This window comes from Bufo gargarizans, chromosome 1 (assembly GCF_014858855.1).
Source record: "Bufo gargarizans isolate SCDJY-AF-19 chromosome 1, ASM1485885v1, whole genome shotgun sequence".
In the NCBI taxonomy this organism is placed as follows: domain Eukaryota; kingdom Metazoa; phylum Chordata; class Amphibia; order Anura; family Bufonidae; genus Bufo; species Bufo gargarizans.
The window spans coordinates 46032105-46047083 of NC_058080.1; the positions used below are offsets into that span (position 1 = coordinate 46032105).

The 14979-nt window shown below is 46.7% G+C and overlaps 1 protein-coding gene across 6 annotated transcripts in view; it reads right to left on the reverse strand.

Moving 5' to 3' along the window:
* The window catches only part of CTNNA2 (catenin alpha 2), a 1975930-nt gene that overhangs the window by 1733004 nt on the left and 227947 nt on the right, over positions 1-14979 (reverse strand). For 5 of the 6 annotated variants that reach the window (XM_044295273.1, XM_044295260.1, XM_044295237.1 and 2 more), the window contains exons 4-5: positions 12345-12464; positions 7693-7959 (exon numbers count right to left, since the gene is read on the reverse strand). In XM_044295273.1, coding sequence (XP_044151208.1) covers positions 7693-7959; positions 12345-12464 — 387 coding nt within the window. The remainder of the gene's footprint in view (positions 1-7692; positions 7960-12344; positions 12465-14979) is intronic. The other variant, XM_044295267.1, reaches the window with a different exon arrangement.

Here is a 14979-nt window from a genome sequence, read left to right on the forward strand (position 1 = left end):
TCCAGCAGTGCCGTAGAGTTGAACGGAGCAACAGCACGCCTGTATGACTGCCACTTCATTCAAGTGGGGGGTCCCCATTCACATGATCAAGGTGGGAAGGTGGTTGGACTCCCCCCATCGATCAGACCCTGGGGATAGGGAATAGGTGTCTGTCATGGGACAACTCCTTTGAATGATAAAATGCTATTCGCATGCATCCACCACTAGGTGGAGCTGAGGAGCTGACTGCATACTGAACCACATTTACTATTGTGAGTGCACTAAAATTTTAGTGTAAATTGTGCCACAATGTGGCGTAATTTATAACCTAACTTTACAGAAAGTATCCAAGCCTAGCTCAACAATGGGGCAGTACTTAACAAAAAAGGGTGTGGCCTCACTGAAAATGGTCGAGGGCCTAAAATGTGTTATTTTTTGGCAAAATTACCAACAGTAAAATTCTCAAACTAAAGTCTCATTCACACGTTAGTGTTTTGGTCAGTGATTGTGAGCCTAAACCAGGATTGGAGCCTCCCCAGCCATAAGGTATATGGGAAAGATCTGATCCTGTTCTGTGTTTAGATTCGCACCTGGTTTTGTCTCAAAATCACTGATGAAAATCACTGACCAAACACTGACGTGTTAATGAGGCCTAGGGCCATCAATAAAAGGTCAGTCTATCTTAGGCCCCATTCACACGTCCGCAATTTTGTTCCGCATTTTGCGGAACGGTATTGATGACCCATTCATTTCTAAGGGGCCGCACAATGTAAGTTTATGCTATCTGTAGGATTAGCAATGTGTTATTACTGAGTTTAAAGTACATAGTCTGCAGTAAGCTCCTGAGCTCCCTCTAGTGGTGGCTGCAGGCAAACCACATTTCTACAATTAAAGGGATTCTGTCACCTACCCTAACCCAAAATCGGATTTTAAAGCAGTCATGCAGCACAGCTTACCTTGAATAGGCTGTGCTCTTTTATCTTGTAATCCGTCCAGTAGTTTATGAGAAAAACGACTTTTATGATTATGTAAATTAGCCCTGAAGGTGCCCAGAGGGGCGTTTTGTTCCCCTTAGTAAGCCCAGTACCGCCCCTCTTACAGTGCCCAGCCCGCCTTCCTTCCGACTGCCTAACGGCCCACAGCCTCTCATCCCTCTCCTCCCCCTCCCTGACGGCCGAACGAACTCTTGCGCAGGCGCAGTACCCACTGAGGGCTGCGCCAGTGCGATCTGCAGGAGACTGAGGGCAGGAGCTTCATCCTCGTCACTGGGCATGCGCCGAGCCCAGTGACGTCCGATGCTCGCTCTTCACTCAGTCTCCTGCAGATCGCACTGGCGCAGCCCTCAGTGGGTACTGCGCCTGCGCAAGAGTTCATTCGGCCGTCAGGGAGGGGGAGGAGAGGGATGAGAGGCTGTGGGCCGTTAGGCAGTCGGAAGGAAGGCGGGCTGGGCACTGTAATAGGGGCGGTACTGGGCACACTAAGGGGAACAAAACGCCCCTCTGGGCACCTTCAGGGCTAATTTACATAATCATAAAAGTTGTTTTTCTCATAAACTACTGGACGGATTACAAGATAGAAGAGCACAGCTGATTCAAGGTAAGCTGCGCTGCATGACTGCTTTAAAATCCGATTTTGGGTTAGGGGCGGTGACAGAATCCCTTTAAGCTCTATATTTTTTATTTTTATTTTTTTATTTTTTTTTAATACAATTAAGCTCTAGGTTTATTGCGGAGGTTTGGAGCTCTGTATCAGAAAAACAAGCACCAGCCAAAGAATTTTGGACCTATTTAGATTATTTTATTTTTTTTATAACTTTTTTATAGGCTATTGTAGGCAACATATTAATGTTGACAAAATAAGGCAATAGGTTAGCAATAAAAATCCTATATAAAAAAACTGAGGCCGAAACAGGCGAGATACTGAAGAAAGTTACTCATCACATCACTATCACATACAGCACAATTGTCATTTCATGTACAGTACAGACCAAAAAGTTTGGACACACCTTCTCCTTCAAAGAGTTTTCTTTATTTTCATGACTATGAAAATTGTAGATTCACACTGAAGGCATCAAAACTATGATTTAACACATGTGGAATTATTAGTGTTGAGCGCGAATATTCGAATTGCAAATTTTTTTCTCAAATATCGCAATTTCGAGATTTCACGAATATTTAGAATATCGTTCTATATATTCGCGAAATATAAAAAAAAAAATTTCTTTATATTTTTTTCTTTCCCACTTCCCTAAAGTTGTTCTTACCTGTTCTTTGGGTTCCTGGCTGCTCCAGTCAGTGCCCGTTGCCGCTTCTGCCGACTTCCGTGCTCATGGAGCGTCCCCATCACCATGGGAACGTCTCCATATACTAGAATGTACTGTCAGATTTTAAAATTACGTTGAAATCGCAATTTGATTAATTCAAGTTATAATAATCGCATTGCGATTTCAACTTAGCACTGCTATATTCCATATTAGCTAAATTACAATCTATATGGGTATTCTACGAAATTTCGTAATATTGCTCTAACTTCGTCTTTTAGAATATTCGTAATATTGCTCTAACTTCGTCTTTTAGAATATTACGAATATTCTAAAAGACAAAGTTAGAGCAATATTAAGAATATACGTAAAAAGTTAAAATCGCAATGCGATTCATATAACTCGAAGTAATCGCATGGCGATTTCAACTAAGGCCTCTTTCACACTTGCGTTTTGCGGATCCGGCGTGTACTCCACTTGCCGGAATTACACGCCGGATCCGGAAAAACGCAAGTGTACTGAAAGCATTTGAAGACGGATCCGTCTTCAAAATGCGTTCAGTGTTACTATGGCAGCCAAGACGCTATTAAAGTCCTGGTTGCCATAGTAGGAGCGGGGAGCCGCAAGTGAGCTGCACGGACGGTAAGTATGCTGCTCCCCACCACACTTTACCACACTTTACCATGGCTGCCAGGACTTTAGCGTCCCGGCAGCCATGGTAACCACTCTAAAAAAGCTAAACGTCGGATCCGGCAATGCGCCGAAACAACGTTTAGCTTAAGGCTGGATCCGGATCAATGCCTTTCAATGGGCATTCATTCCGGATCCGGCCTTGCGGCAAGTCTTCAGGATTTTTGGCCGGAGCAAAAAGCGCAGCATGCTGCGGTGTTTTCTCCGGCCAAAAAACGTTCCGGTCCGAAACTGAAGACATCCTGATGCATCCTGAACGGATTTCACTCCATTCAGAATGCATTAGGATAAAACTGATCAGGATTCTTCCGGCATAGACCCCCGACGACGGAACTCTATGCCGGAAGACAAGAACGCAAGTGTGAAAGAGCCCTTAGCACTGCTATATTCAATATTAGGCTAGAATTAACAAACATGGAATATAGCAGTGTCAAGTTGAAATCGCAATTCGATTACTTCGAGTTATATTAATCACATTGCGATTTCAACTTTTTACGTATATTCTTAATATTGCTCTAACTTTGTCTTTTAGAATATTTGTAATATTCTAAAAGACGAAGTTAGAGCAATATTACGAAATTTCGTAAAATACACATAGATTGTATTTAAGCTAATATACTGCTATAGTAATATTTTTTAATAGTGTACATATTTTACAAAACTTAAGTTTAGAAGAGGCAAAAAAAATTAGAGGAAAAAAAAGGATTATAGCACTATATTAGCTAAATTACAATCTATATGTGTATTTTACGAAATTTCGTAATATTGCTCTAACTTCGTCTTTTAGAATATTCGTAATATTCTAAAAGACGAAGTTAGAGCAATATTACGAAATTTCGTAAAATACACATATTAGCCTAGCCATATTCAATTAGCATAGGAACGTTGCCTTATACTTTCAAAAGAAATAATCGCAATAATTAAATCGCATATTATTCGCGATAATTGGAATAATTACGAATATTCGATTTTGACGAATATAACACGAATATTCATTCGAATATTCGCAAAATATCGCGAAATCGAATATGGCTCATCACTAGGAATTATATACATAAAAAGTGTGAAACAACTGAAAATATGTCATATTCTAGGTTCTTCAAAGTAGCCACCTTTTGCTTTGATTACTGCTTTGCACACTCTTGGCATTCTCTTATTGAGCTTCAAGAGGTAGTCACCTGAAATGGTTTTCACTTCACAGGTGTGCCCTGTCAGGTTTAATAAGTGGGATTTCTTGCCTTATAAATGGGTTGGGAGAAGGTGTGTCCAAACTTTTGGTCTGTACTGTATGTATGGGTCTAGTAGGCCATGGGGGAAAATGGGTAAATTACCGGAGTGCGTGCAGCTAAAGTCGCTCAGACGGCGTTCGATCCGCCGATAAGCACAAGCAGATCCCACTGTTTTTACTGTCCACCATCCAGACACAGGTGGCTTCTTCATTACACACCCCTGGCTCTTCCCGGACCATTTCCAGACGCCTAGCAGTAATGGTGCCTGTCATGGTGCCCATTAGGTTGTGTTCCAAAGAAGGTCGGCACTGCTCAAGAGGTGTAGCGGTGCACGTGTCTGCGGGCAGGGATCCCAGTAGATAATTCGCAAATAAAGACCGGCACTCGCTGACTATTATTCTTGTAGATTTATTCAGTCTGTGTAAATACCTTACCACTGGCTCTGATATATATACAAAGGAGATGACATCACATTGTTCCTTTAGGCTCCTCCCACAATCAGGTGTCTGGGGAGTATGTGAATCAACTCAATCAAACAGGTGAAACATTGTCAGAAACATCTAGTTTCAAAACAAAAAAAACAGAGCAAAATTATCATACAAATAATCGTATTACATGAAGCTACTGACATTGTAATCTCTATTGAGGCCTTTTGGATCCATTGTTTGTAGCCGATGGATCCAATATGCCTCTCGACGGCGACGTTCGGTCCCTCACGGCCTTCGCTACATACATCAATTCTATATGGGAGGAACTACAGTTCACCGTACATTTTGATGAAAAAAAGGTCTCATTCTTAGATACCTGGGTCTTACTAGGGGATGATGGGCGTATTCACACTGACCTTTTCATCAAAAACACAGATCGGAACAGTCTACTCTCTTTCACCAGTAGTCATCCAGAACCCACAAAAAAATCTATTCCATTCTCACAGTATCAGCGGGTCAAGCGGATTGTGAGCAATCCAGATGCCCTAGAAATGCGTTTAGAAGAAATGACTCAAAAATTTCTTGAGAGGGGTTACCCCAGGCGACTACTGGATGAACAGAGAAATAGACTGGCAGGTCTACAAGAGGTTAAACCCCACTAAAACATCACGGATCCCACTGGTGGTCAAATATCACCCTTGGATCCAAAGGGTTAAAAGCATAGTCAATAAACATTGGCAGATCATTTCAAGATCTTACCCCCAAATTGATGAATTTAAGAGACCTCCGATGATGTGTTTTAAAAGAGCGGACATAGGCAGTAACAAGATTGGCCCTAGACAGATGACATTATCCACCCCGAGACACGGCACATTCCCAGGTTATTAAGGGTGGTTACCTTTCCCACCCGCATACCGGGGAACAAAGCCCTATTCGAGGGGTTTTTACCTGCGATAGTCGATTTGTGGTGTATATTCTTAAATGTCCCTGTGGTTTATTGTATGTGGGGGAAACCTCCATGAGAATAAAAGATGGACTTCGTAAACATAAATCGGAGAACTTGCTGCTCCCACTACCATACCACTTTTATCAAAAGGGCCACACTATAGCACAATTGCGCTACCAGGTCATAGAGGGCGTTACTTGACCTCGACGCGGTGGAGACCGAAACAAGTTGCTTTTGAAAAGAGAGGCATATTGGATCCATCGGTTACAAACAATGGATCCAAAAGGCCTCAATAGAGATTACAATGTCAGTAGCTTCATGTAATACGATTATTTGTATGATAATTTTGCTCAGTTTTTTTTGTGATGAAACTAGATGTTTCTGACAATATGTTTCACCTGTTTGATTGAGTTGATTCACATACTCCCCAGACACCTGATTGTGGGAGGAGCCTATAGTAACAATGTGATGTCATTTCCTTTGTATATATATCAGAGCTAGTGGTAAGGTATTCACACAGACTGAATAAATCTACAAGAACAATCGTCAGCGAGTGCCGGTCTTTATTTGCGAGGTGCCCATTAGGTGTCCTGCCATTGACAGCCAGACACCGTCACCTTCGCTTGGCGTGGTATCATGAACGAGAAAACCTGGACTGCTTCAGCCTGGAACCATCTATGGTGGTGATGAATCCAGGTTCTGCTTGGGAATCTGATGACAGTTGAGTCTGAGTATGAAGACCTTGTGGTGAGAACTTCAGTCCTGCAACGCACTTCCCCAACTGCTGGTGTGATGATCTGCAGAGCCCTCCCATACAATAGCACTAACAGTTCAGTGACATGTGTAGGACATCCTGCGTCCACATGTGTCCCTCTCATGGCAGAGCTTCCAACTGACTGGTGGAAGCTCAACAGGGTCCTTCAGCTTCCGATAAAGCTCTTTCGCTCTAATATTATAATCACTTTCAGATATCGTCATTACATTCACACACAGAAAGTTGCCTTCATGTATCTTTTTGTTAGCGACTGTATTCATCTTTCCAGAATCTCCAGGAGTTTAGGTTGGATTTAACTGGCTGCAGTACCTGAATTTGGCCACAGGATGTCAGTGTTGCTGTCTTTTTAAAGCTTCTCTCCTGTACATTACAGTAGGTGCTGGGTTACCATACACAGTATAGATACAGCAATGAATGCAATGTCTCCAAATCACAGACCTATCATCGTACGCTTATGTAGTTGACACGTGTTTGTCTCTTGTCAAAATCAGGTAGCACAGTTAACCCTTACCTTTCCTTCGAGCTGTATCACAGCACATGAGCACTGCGATCCCCAATGATTTGCAGATATAGGAGCGCTGAATGTGTCACCTTTAGAGAGCTCATTTTGTCATGTGGCTCACCAATGACAAACCCACAGAAAGTGTTACATAGGACTGCAAATAAACTTAGGCCGCTTGCAGACAAGCGTGTCCGGAATAGGTCCGGATGCGTTCAGTGAAAACTGCGCCATTTCGCAAGCAAGTCAGTTCAGTTTTGTTTGCGATCGCGTTCAGTTGTTCAGTTTTTGTCGCTCTGCGTTTTGCACACGCGTGATAAAAATCTGAATGTTTACAAACAGCATCAGTGAAAAACGCACCACATCCGCACTTGCTTGCGATTTCCACGCAGCACCATTCACTTCTATGGGGCCTGCGTTCGTTGCGTGAAAATAGCAGAATATATAACATGCTGCGATTTTCACTCAACGCAAAAAAGTGATGCGTGAAAACCAACGCTCATGTACACAGCCCCATAGAAATGAATGGGTCCGTATTCCATGCGAGCGCAATGCGTTCGTGTCACGCCTTGCACCCACGTGGAATACTCGCTCGTGTGAAAGGGGCCTTAATGTGTCATGCTAATCGAGGTGGTTAGCTGGGGACACAAACTGAAGCCTCCAAAGGTTTGCAGATGTAGCAGAGCTGAACATGTCAGGTGTATTAGAACTGAGCTTGGTTTATTTATCATCTCATGACAAATAAAGAAGTGCGCTGATCGAGTCAGATCTGCTACATCTACAAACGAAAGCCCAAGATATTTTCACTCTGCAAACCCAACCAATATCCTGTATTGGACAGTGCAGAAGGATACAGGATTACAGTGACTGTGTCGGCTCTACTCACATCAAACTCATTGAGGGCAGCGGCCAGCTCCCCAATGCCCGTGTGACCCTGCTTCTCATCAGTGGGGGACGAGGCCTGCGCAGCATTGGCGATGCCCGCTATCGCCTCCTGCACTTGTTTGAACACATAATCCCGGTTGGCTCTTGTGGCTGCCACGTCAGGGTGACGCAGGTAGGCTTGTGATGCAGTGTAAAGCATGGTGGCGTTCTTCTTCAGAGCCCCGCGAGCAGCTGCCATCTCATCCCTGCAGTGAGGGTCCTTCAGCTCCTGCAGAGAAGAATGAGGAACGAGATAAAGTACAGATGTAGCAGAGCTAAACCTCATGGTTAACGTGTTAGGTAATTAACTGCTGCAGGAAACAATATGGACTGCTACATTGTTACTACCAGGAGCTATATGGACTGCTACACTATTATTACTAGATACTACATGAACTGCTACATTGTTACTACCAGAAGCTATATGGACTGCTACATTGTTACTACCAGGAGCTATATGGACTGCTACACTATTATTACTAGATACTACATGAACTGCTACTTTGTTACTACCAGGAGCTACATGCACTGCTACATTGTTACTAATAATGTTACTAATAAGAGCTACATAAATGGGCTGCTACATTGTTGCTACTAGATGCTACATGGACTGCTACATTGTTACTACCAGGAGCTAAATGGACTGCTACATTGTTACTACTAGGAGCTAAATGGACTACTATATTGTAGATACTACATGGACTGCTACATTGATACTACTAGATGCTAAATGGACTGATACATTGTTACTGTTAGACATGCTGTTATTGCTCTTTGGCAGACACTTGTCACCCCAGATTCATACATTTGTATTCATCCCTGGATCGGCTGCCTGAGGAGAGAGAGGAGCGCCTGCCAGAGGAGAGAGAGAGAGGAGCGCCTGCCATGGGAGAGAGAGAGAGAGGAGTGGCTGTCAGAGGAGAGAGAGAGAGAAGAGTCTGCCAGAGGAGAGAGAGAGAGGAGCGGCTGTCAGAGGAGAGAGAGAAGCGTCTGCCAGAGGAGAGAGAGAGGAGCGGTTGTCAGAGGAGAGAGAGAGGAGCGGTTGTCAGAGGAAAGAGAGAGGAGCGGTTGTCAGAGGAGAGAGAGAGAGAGAGGACTGGTTGTCAGAGGAGAGAGAGAGCAGCGTCTGCCAGAGGAGAGAGAGAGGAGCGGTTGTCATAGGAGAGAGAGCGGAGCGGTTGTCAGAGGAGAGAGAGAGAAGCGTCTTCCAGAGGAGAGAGAGAGAGGAGCGGCTGTCAGAGGAGAAAGAGAAGCGTCTGCCAGAGGAGAGAGAGAGAGGAGCGGCTGCCAGAGGAGAGAGAGAGGAACGTCTGCCAGAGGAGAGAGAGAGGAGCGTCTGCCAGAGGAGAGAGAGAAGCGTCTGCCAGAGGAGAGAGAGAGGAGCGTCTGCCAGAGGAGAGAGAGAGAAGCGTCTGCCAGAGGAGAGAGAGAGGAGCGGCTGCCAGAGGAGAGAGAGAGAGGAGCGGCTGCCAGAGGAGAGAGAGAGAGGAGCGGCTGCCAGAGGAGAGAGAGAGAAGCGTCTGCCAGAGGAGAGAGAGAGAGGAGCGGCTGCCAGAGGAGAGAGAGAGGAGCGGCTGTCAGAGGAGAGAGAGAGAAGAGCGGCTGCCAGAGGAGAGAGAGAGAAGTGTCTGCCAGAGGAGAGAGAGAGAGAGGAGCGGCTGCCAGAGGAGAGAGAGAGAGAAGCGTCTGCCAGAGGAGAGAGAGAGGAGCGGCTGTCAGAGGAGAGAGAGAGAAGAGTCTGCCAGAGGAGAGAGAGAGGAGCGGCTGTCAGAGGAGAGAGAGAGAAGCGTCTGCCAGAGGAGAGAGAGAGGAGCGGCTGCCAGAGGAGAGAGAGAGAGGAGCGTCTGCCAGAGGAGAGAGAGAGAGAAGCGTCTGCCAGAGGAGAGAGAGAGGAGCGTCTGCCAGAGGAGAGAGAGAGGAGCGTCTGCCAGAGGAGAGAGAGAGGAGCGTCTGCCAGAGGAGAGAGAGAGGAGCGTCTGCCAGAGGAGAGAGAGAGAGGAGCGTCTGCCAGAGGAGAGAGAGAGAAGCGTCTGCCAGAGGAGAGAGAGAGGAGCGTCTGCCAGAGGAGAGAGAGAGAAGCGTCTGCCAGAGGAGAGAGAGAGGAGCGGCTGCCAGAGGAGAGAGAGAGGAGCGGCTGCCAGAGGAGAGAGAGAGGAGCGTCTGCCAGAGGAGAGAGAGAGGAGCGGCTGCCAGAGGAGAGAGAGAGAAGCGTCTGTCAGAGGAGAGAGAGAGAGGAGCGGCTGCCAGAGGAGAGAGAGAGGAGCGGCTGCCAGAGGAGAGAGAGAGGAGCGTCTGCCAGAGGAGAGAGAGAGGAGCGGCTGCCAGAGGAGAGAGAGAGAAGCGTGTGTCAGAGGAGAGAGAGAGAAGCATCTGCCAGAGGAGAGAGAGAGGAGCGGCTGCCAGAGGAGAGAGAGAGAGGAGCGTCTGCCAGAGGAGAGAGAGAGAAGCGTCTGCCAGAGGAGAGAGAGAGGAGCGTCTGCCAGAGGAGAGAGAGAGGAGCGTCTGCCAGAGGAGAGAGAGAGGAGCGTCTGCCAGAGGAGAGAGAGAGGAGCGTCTGCCAGAGGAGAGAGAGAGAGGAGCGTCTGCCAGAGGAGAGAGAGAGAAGCGTCTGCCAGAGGAGAGAGAGAGGAGCGTCTGCCAGAGGAGAGAGAGAGAAGCGTCTGCCAGAGGAGAGAGAGAGGAGCGGCTGCCAGAGGAGAGAGAGAGGAGCGGCTGCCAGAGGAGAGAGAGAGGAGCGTCTGCCAGAGGAGAGAGAGAGGAGCGGCTGCCAGAGGAGAGAGAGAGAAGCGTCTGTCAGAGGAGAGAGAGAGAGGAGCGGCTGCCAGAGGAGAGAGAGAGGAGCGGCTGTCAGAGGAGAGAGAGAGAAGCGTCTGCCAGAGGAGAGAGAGAGAAGCGTCTGCCAGAGGAGAGAAAGAGGAGCGGCTGCCAGAGGAGAGAGAGAGAGGAGCGGCTGCCAGAGAAGAGAGAGAGAAGCGTCTGCCAGAGGAGAGAGAGAGAGGAGCGGCTGCCAGAGGAGAGAGAGAGAAGCGGCTGTCAGAGGAGAGAGAGAGAAGCGTCTGCCAGAGGAGAGAGAGAGGAGCGGCTTCCAGAGGAGAGAGAGAGGAGCGGCTTCCAGAGGAGAGAGAGAGGAGCGGCTTCCAGAGGAGAGAGAGAGGAGCGGTTTCCAGAGGAGAGAGAGAGAAGCGGCTGTCAGAGGAGAGAGAGAGAAGCGTCTGCCAGAGGAGAGAGAGAGGAGCGGCTGTCAGAGGAGAGAGAGAGAAGCGTCTGCCAGAGGAGAGAGAGAGAAGCGTCTGCCAGAGGAGAGAGAGAGGAGTGTCTGTGAGAGTACAGTGAGAGGAGCAGATGTCAGAGGCGAGAGAGAGGAGTGGCTGTCAGAGAAGAGTTAGAGGAGCGTTACTGATAACTCTTCTCATAGACACCAGGTGGATCTGGACAGATGGCACCATCTACCGTCTATGGCTGCTCAGTCTCCTCACCTCCTGTCAGAGGAACTAATCCTTCCAGGTAAGTAGTCCATTATTAGATGTGTTTGGTGTATTTTTTACTATGGGGGTGTTGGGATGACAATGTGGACTCTGCACTAATTTAATGCTGTTAGGTAGGTCCTGTAGATACACCCACGGTAAGCACAGTGGGCTCATTCTACATGTAACACTGAGGAGTGAAGCAAATACCTTGTGTTCTAATGACTTATTCAAGAAAATGTATCTGTATAGCACCACCTGCTGTTTGTTTTTTTCCTTATTTTTTTTGTCCTACTTACTAAGGTGGCCGCACATGCTCAGCTAGATGCTTCAACTGCCTCCTGAGGTGTGATAAAGAAAGACACACCCTCTCAGAAAGGACACGCCCCTGAGCTCTCATGCTAAAGATAATCTAGCAGACCCATTGGAGAAATGAATAGGGAGATCTCTGGATCCATGTGAGGTACAGGGCTGGTTCTAGCTTTGTTAGAAAGAGATTGTCCTGTACTATATGATGTCTGATCGTTATTTTCTCCCCATACATTGCTCCAATCGCACTGCTAGATTTAGATCAAGCTTGCAGCTCAGGGGATGTTTCCTTTCTGCTGCAGCTTATGGGGCGTGTCCTTTCTCAAGCAACTCAGAGGCGTGTCTATTCTGTTGCAGTTGAAGGATGGAACTGAGCATGTGTGTCCACCTCAGGGAGGAATTAGGAAAATAAACAGCAGGTGGCGCTGTACATATACATTTTATTGAATAACTCAGTGGCTATGCTAAATTTTTAATTACATGCAACCATAAAAGTATTCAGATCCAGGTGCTGGTTTGAAAACTGAAGAATATTTTTTATGCGGCCTCCCCTTTAATGTGGAATTTTGTGGGTGAGATTTATATAATTTTCTACTTATTTCTGATAGTCCAGAAACTAATACTAAATGAAAGAGATTTTATGGTATTTGCACATTTACTCCGCTCCATGTAGATTTTTGCCTGAAGAAATTCTTTCTGGCGCATAACCTAAGTAAAATAAAAAATGTTGTGTGTAGTAACCCATGTAATCCAGAAGAGGGCAGTAAGGAGACAGGACACTGTGTGGCATCACTATGTCAGAGGATGTTACACAGGTATACAGTATCACATAGCACAGTACCTGCTGCCTTCTTGCTGCTACATAGTTCAGTTTAACCATCTCCTTGCCAAACTCTTTGAAGCGGTAAGCGAGGTCTTGTTCATTTGTTGCATTTTTCACAGTTTCAAGAGCTTCTTCCACCTGGGAGAAAATTAAACATTTTCAACATTAATCCCCATTTCATTCAGTTTTTCAGTTTTCAGAGAATTTGCAGTAGATCAGATCAATATATCATGTCCATTACGTTGTTTGGGGGGGGGGAAATAATTTCCTGCACACATCACTATTCCTCCGTCCAAACCAAATAAAGCATCAGCATAAATTATTTTTTACCACCAGCTCGTAATAATTCTAGTGGGGGCGCTATTGCATTGGAATCTATGAGAATTATGCTATTTGCTATCAGTGGTGAGATTTGGTACTGCGACTGACAGGAATAAAATGCAAAAAGATGTGTTAAAAAAAATCCAGCTCAATACCAAACCCCATATTTAAATCCATAAGAAACATTTCTACCGTACATATTATTTACTGTGGAAGCAACTTTTATCATTGGCGGTGAATCCCTTTAAGCAAGATATATGACCAATTTCTGCATTTCACATATATGCTACCAATGGCACAGAATCTAATCTTGAACATTTGAGACACAATAGGTGTAATTTGTAGAGGTCAGGACTAGGGTTGAGCGAACACCTGGAAATTCGGGTTCACCGGGTTCGGCCAAACTTCGCCGCAAAGTTTGGGTTCGGGACCCAAACTTAACCCCGAACCCCATTGAAGTTAAAGGGGACCCGAACTTTGGGGCACTAAAATCACTCTAAAAAAGTAATAGTAAGGGCTAGAGGGCTGCAAAAGGAAGCAACATAGGGGTAAGAGCAGGACAATTGCCCTGCAAACAAATGTGGATAGGGAAATTAATTAAAAAATAAAAGTAAAAAATAATGATCTTGAACTAGGAGGTGGAGGTCGAAGTGGAGTAGGAGGTTGAGGAGGCGGTGGACGTAGCGGTGTAGGTGGAGGTAGCCAACACTATTTTTGTTTATATATATATATATATATATATATATATTTTTTAGAAATTTCGGAAGACCCCAATACATTGGGAAATAGAAAAGAGAACGCAAAGAGAAAGTGCGCTGCAGTATAACAATGGCTGCTTAGTGCCGGTATACATGTCTATTCTGCACAAGGTACGGACAAGTCCTGTGGGATCCAAGCCTGGTTCATTTTAATGAACGTGAGCTTGTCCACATTGGCTGTGGCCTGTGATAGCGCCCCCTGCCGTGCTAAACACGCGTTCAGATAATACACTGGCTGCAGGGCAGGCCAGCACCTCCAAGGCGTAAAGGGCAAGCTTAGGCCATATGCCCAATATGGAGACCCAGAAGTTGAAGGGGCAGACCCATCATCCAGTACGTGTAGGCGTGTGCACACATACTGCTCCACCATGTTGGTGAAATACTGCCTCCTGCTAAGACGTTCCATATCAGCTGGTGGTGCTGGTTGTTGTGGCGAGGTGACAAAGCTTTTCCACATTTCGACCATGCTAACCCTGCCTTCTGAGGTGCTGGCAGTGCCCCAGCTGCGTTGGCGACCTCTTCCTCGTCCTCTGCCTTCGCCTTGTGCTTCCACTGTGCCCCCACTGTCAGGTGGGAATGCCACCAGCAGCGCATCTACCAGCGTGCGCTTGTAGTCGCGCATCTTACGATCACGCTCCAGTGACAGAATTAAGGATGGTTCATTGTCCTTGTAATGGGGATCCAGCAGCGTGGCCACCCAGTAATCAGCACAAGTTAGAATGTGGGCAACTCGGCGGTCATTGCGGAGACAAGCTGTCCTCTGTGGGAGGTGTATCGTCTTGTGTCCTCTGTATCCCCCCAGCCACGCACCAGTTATGTCCATGAGCTGGTCTGGGTGCCACCCTGCTGTGAACACGGTTCCTCCTCCTCATCCTCCACCTCAACCTCCTCATCCTCCAGAACTGTGCCCTGGCTGGACAATTGTGTACCTGGCGTTTGTGGGTGCAGGAACCCACCCTCGGAGCCACTTGGGAATGACTGGCTGGAAACCCTACGAAATTATCCCTCTTCCTCCTTCTGTGCCACATCCTCTTCCATCATTACCCAAAGCGTTTTTTCAAGGAGACATAGAAGTGGGATAGTAACGCTGAGAATGGCGTTATCGGCACTGGCCATGTTGGTGGAGTACTCGAAACAGCGCAACAGGGCACACAGGTCTCGCATGGAGGCCCAGTCATTGGTGGTGAAGTGGTGCTGTTCCGCAGAGCGACTCACCCGTGCGTGCTGCAGCTGAAACTCCACTATGGCCTGCTGCTGCTCGCACAGTCTGGCCAGCATGTGCAAGGTGGAGTTCCACCTGGTGGGCACGTCGCATATGAGGGGGTGAGTGGCAAGGTCGAAGTTACACTGCAGCGCAGACAGGCGAGCAGCGGCAGGATGTGAACGCCGAAAGCGCGCACAGACGCCCCGCACTTTATACAGCAGCTCTGACATGTCGGGGTAATTTTTAAGGAACGTCTGCACCACCAAATTCAGCACATGCGCCAGGCAAGGGGTGTGTGTCAAACCGGCTAGTCCCAGAGCTGCAACGAGATTTCGCCCATTATCGCACACCACCAGGCCGGGCTTGAGGC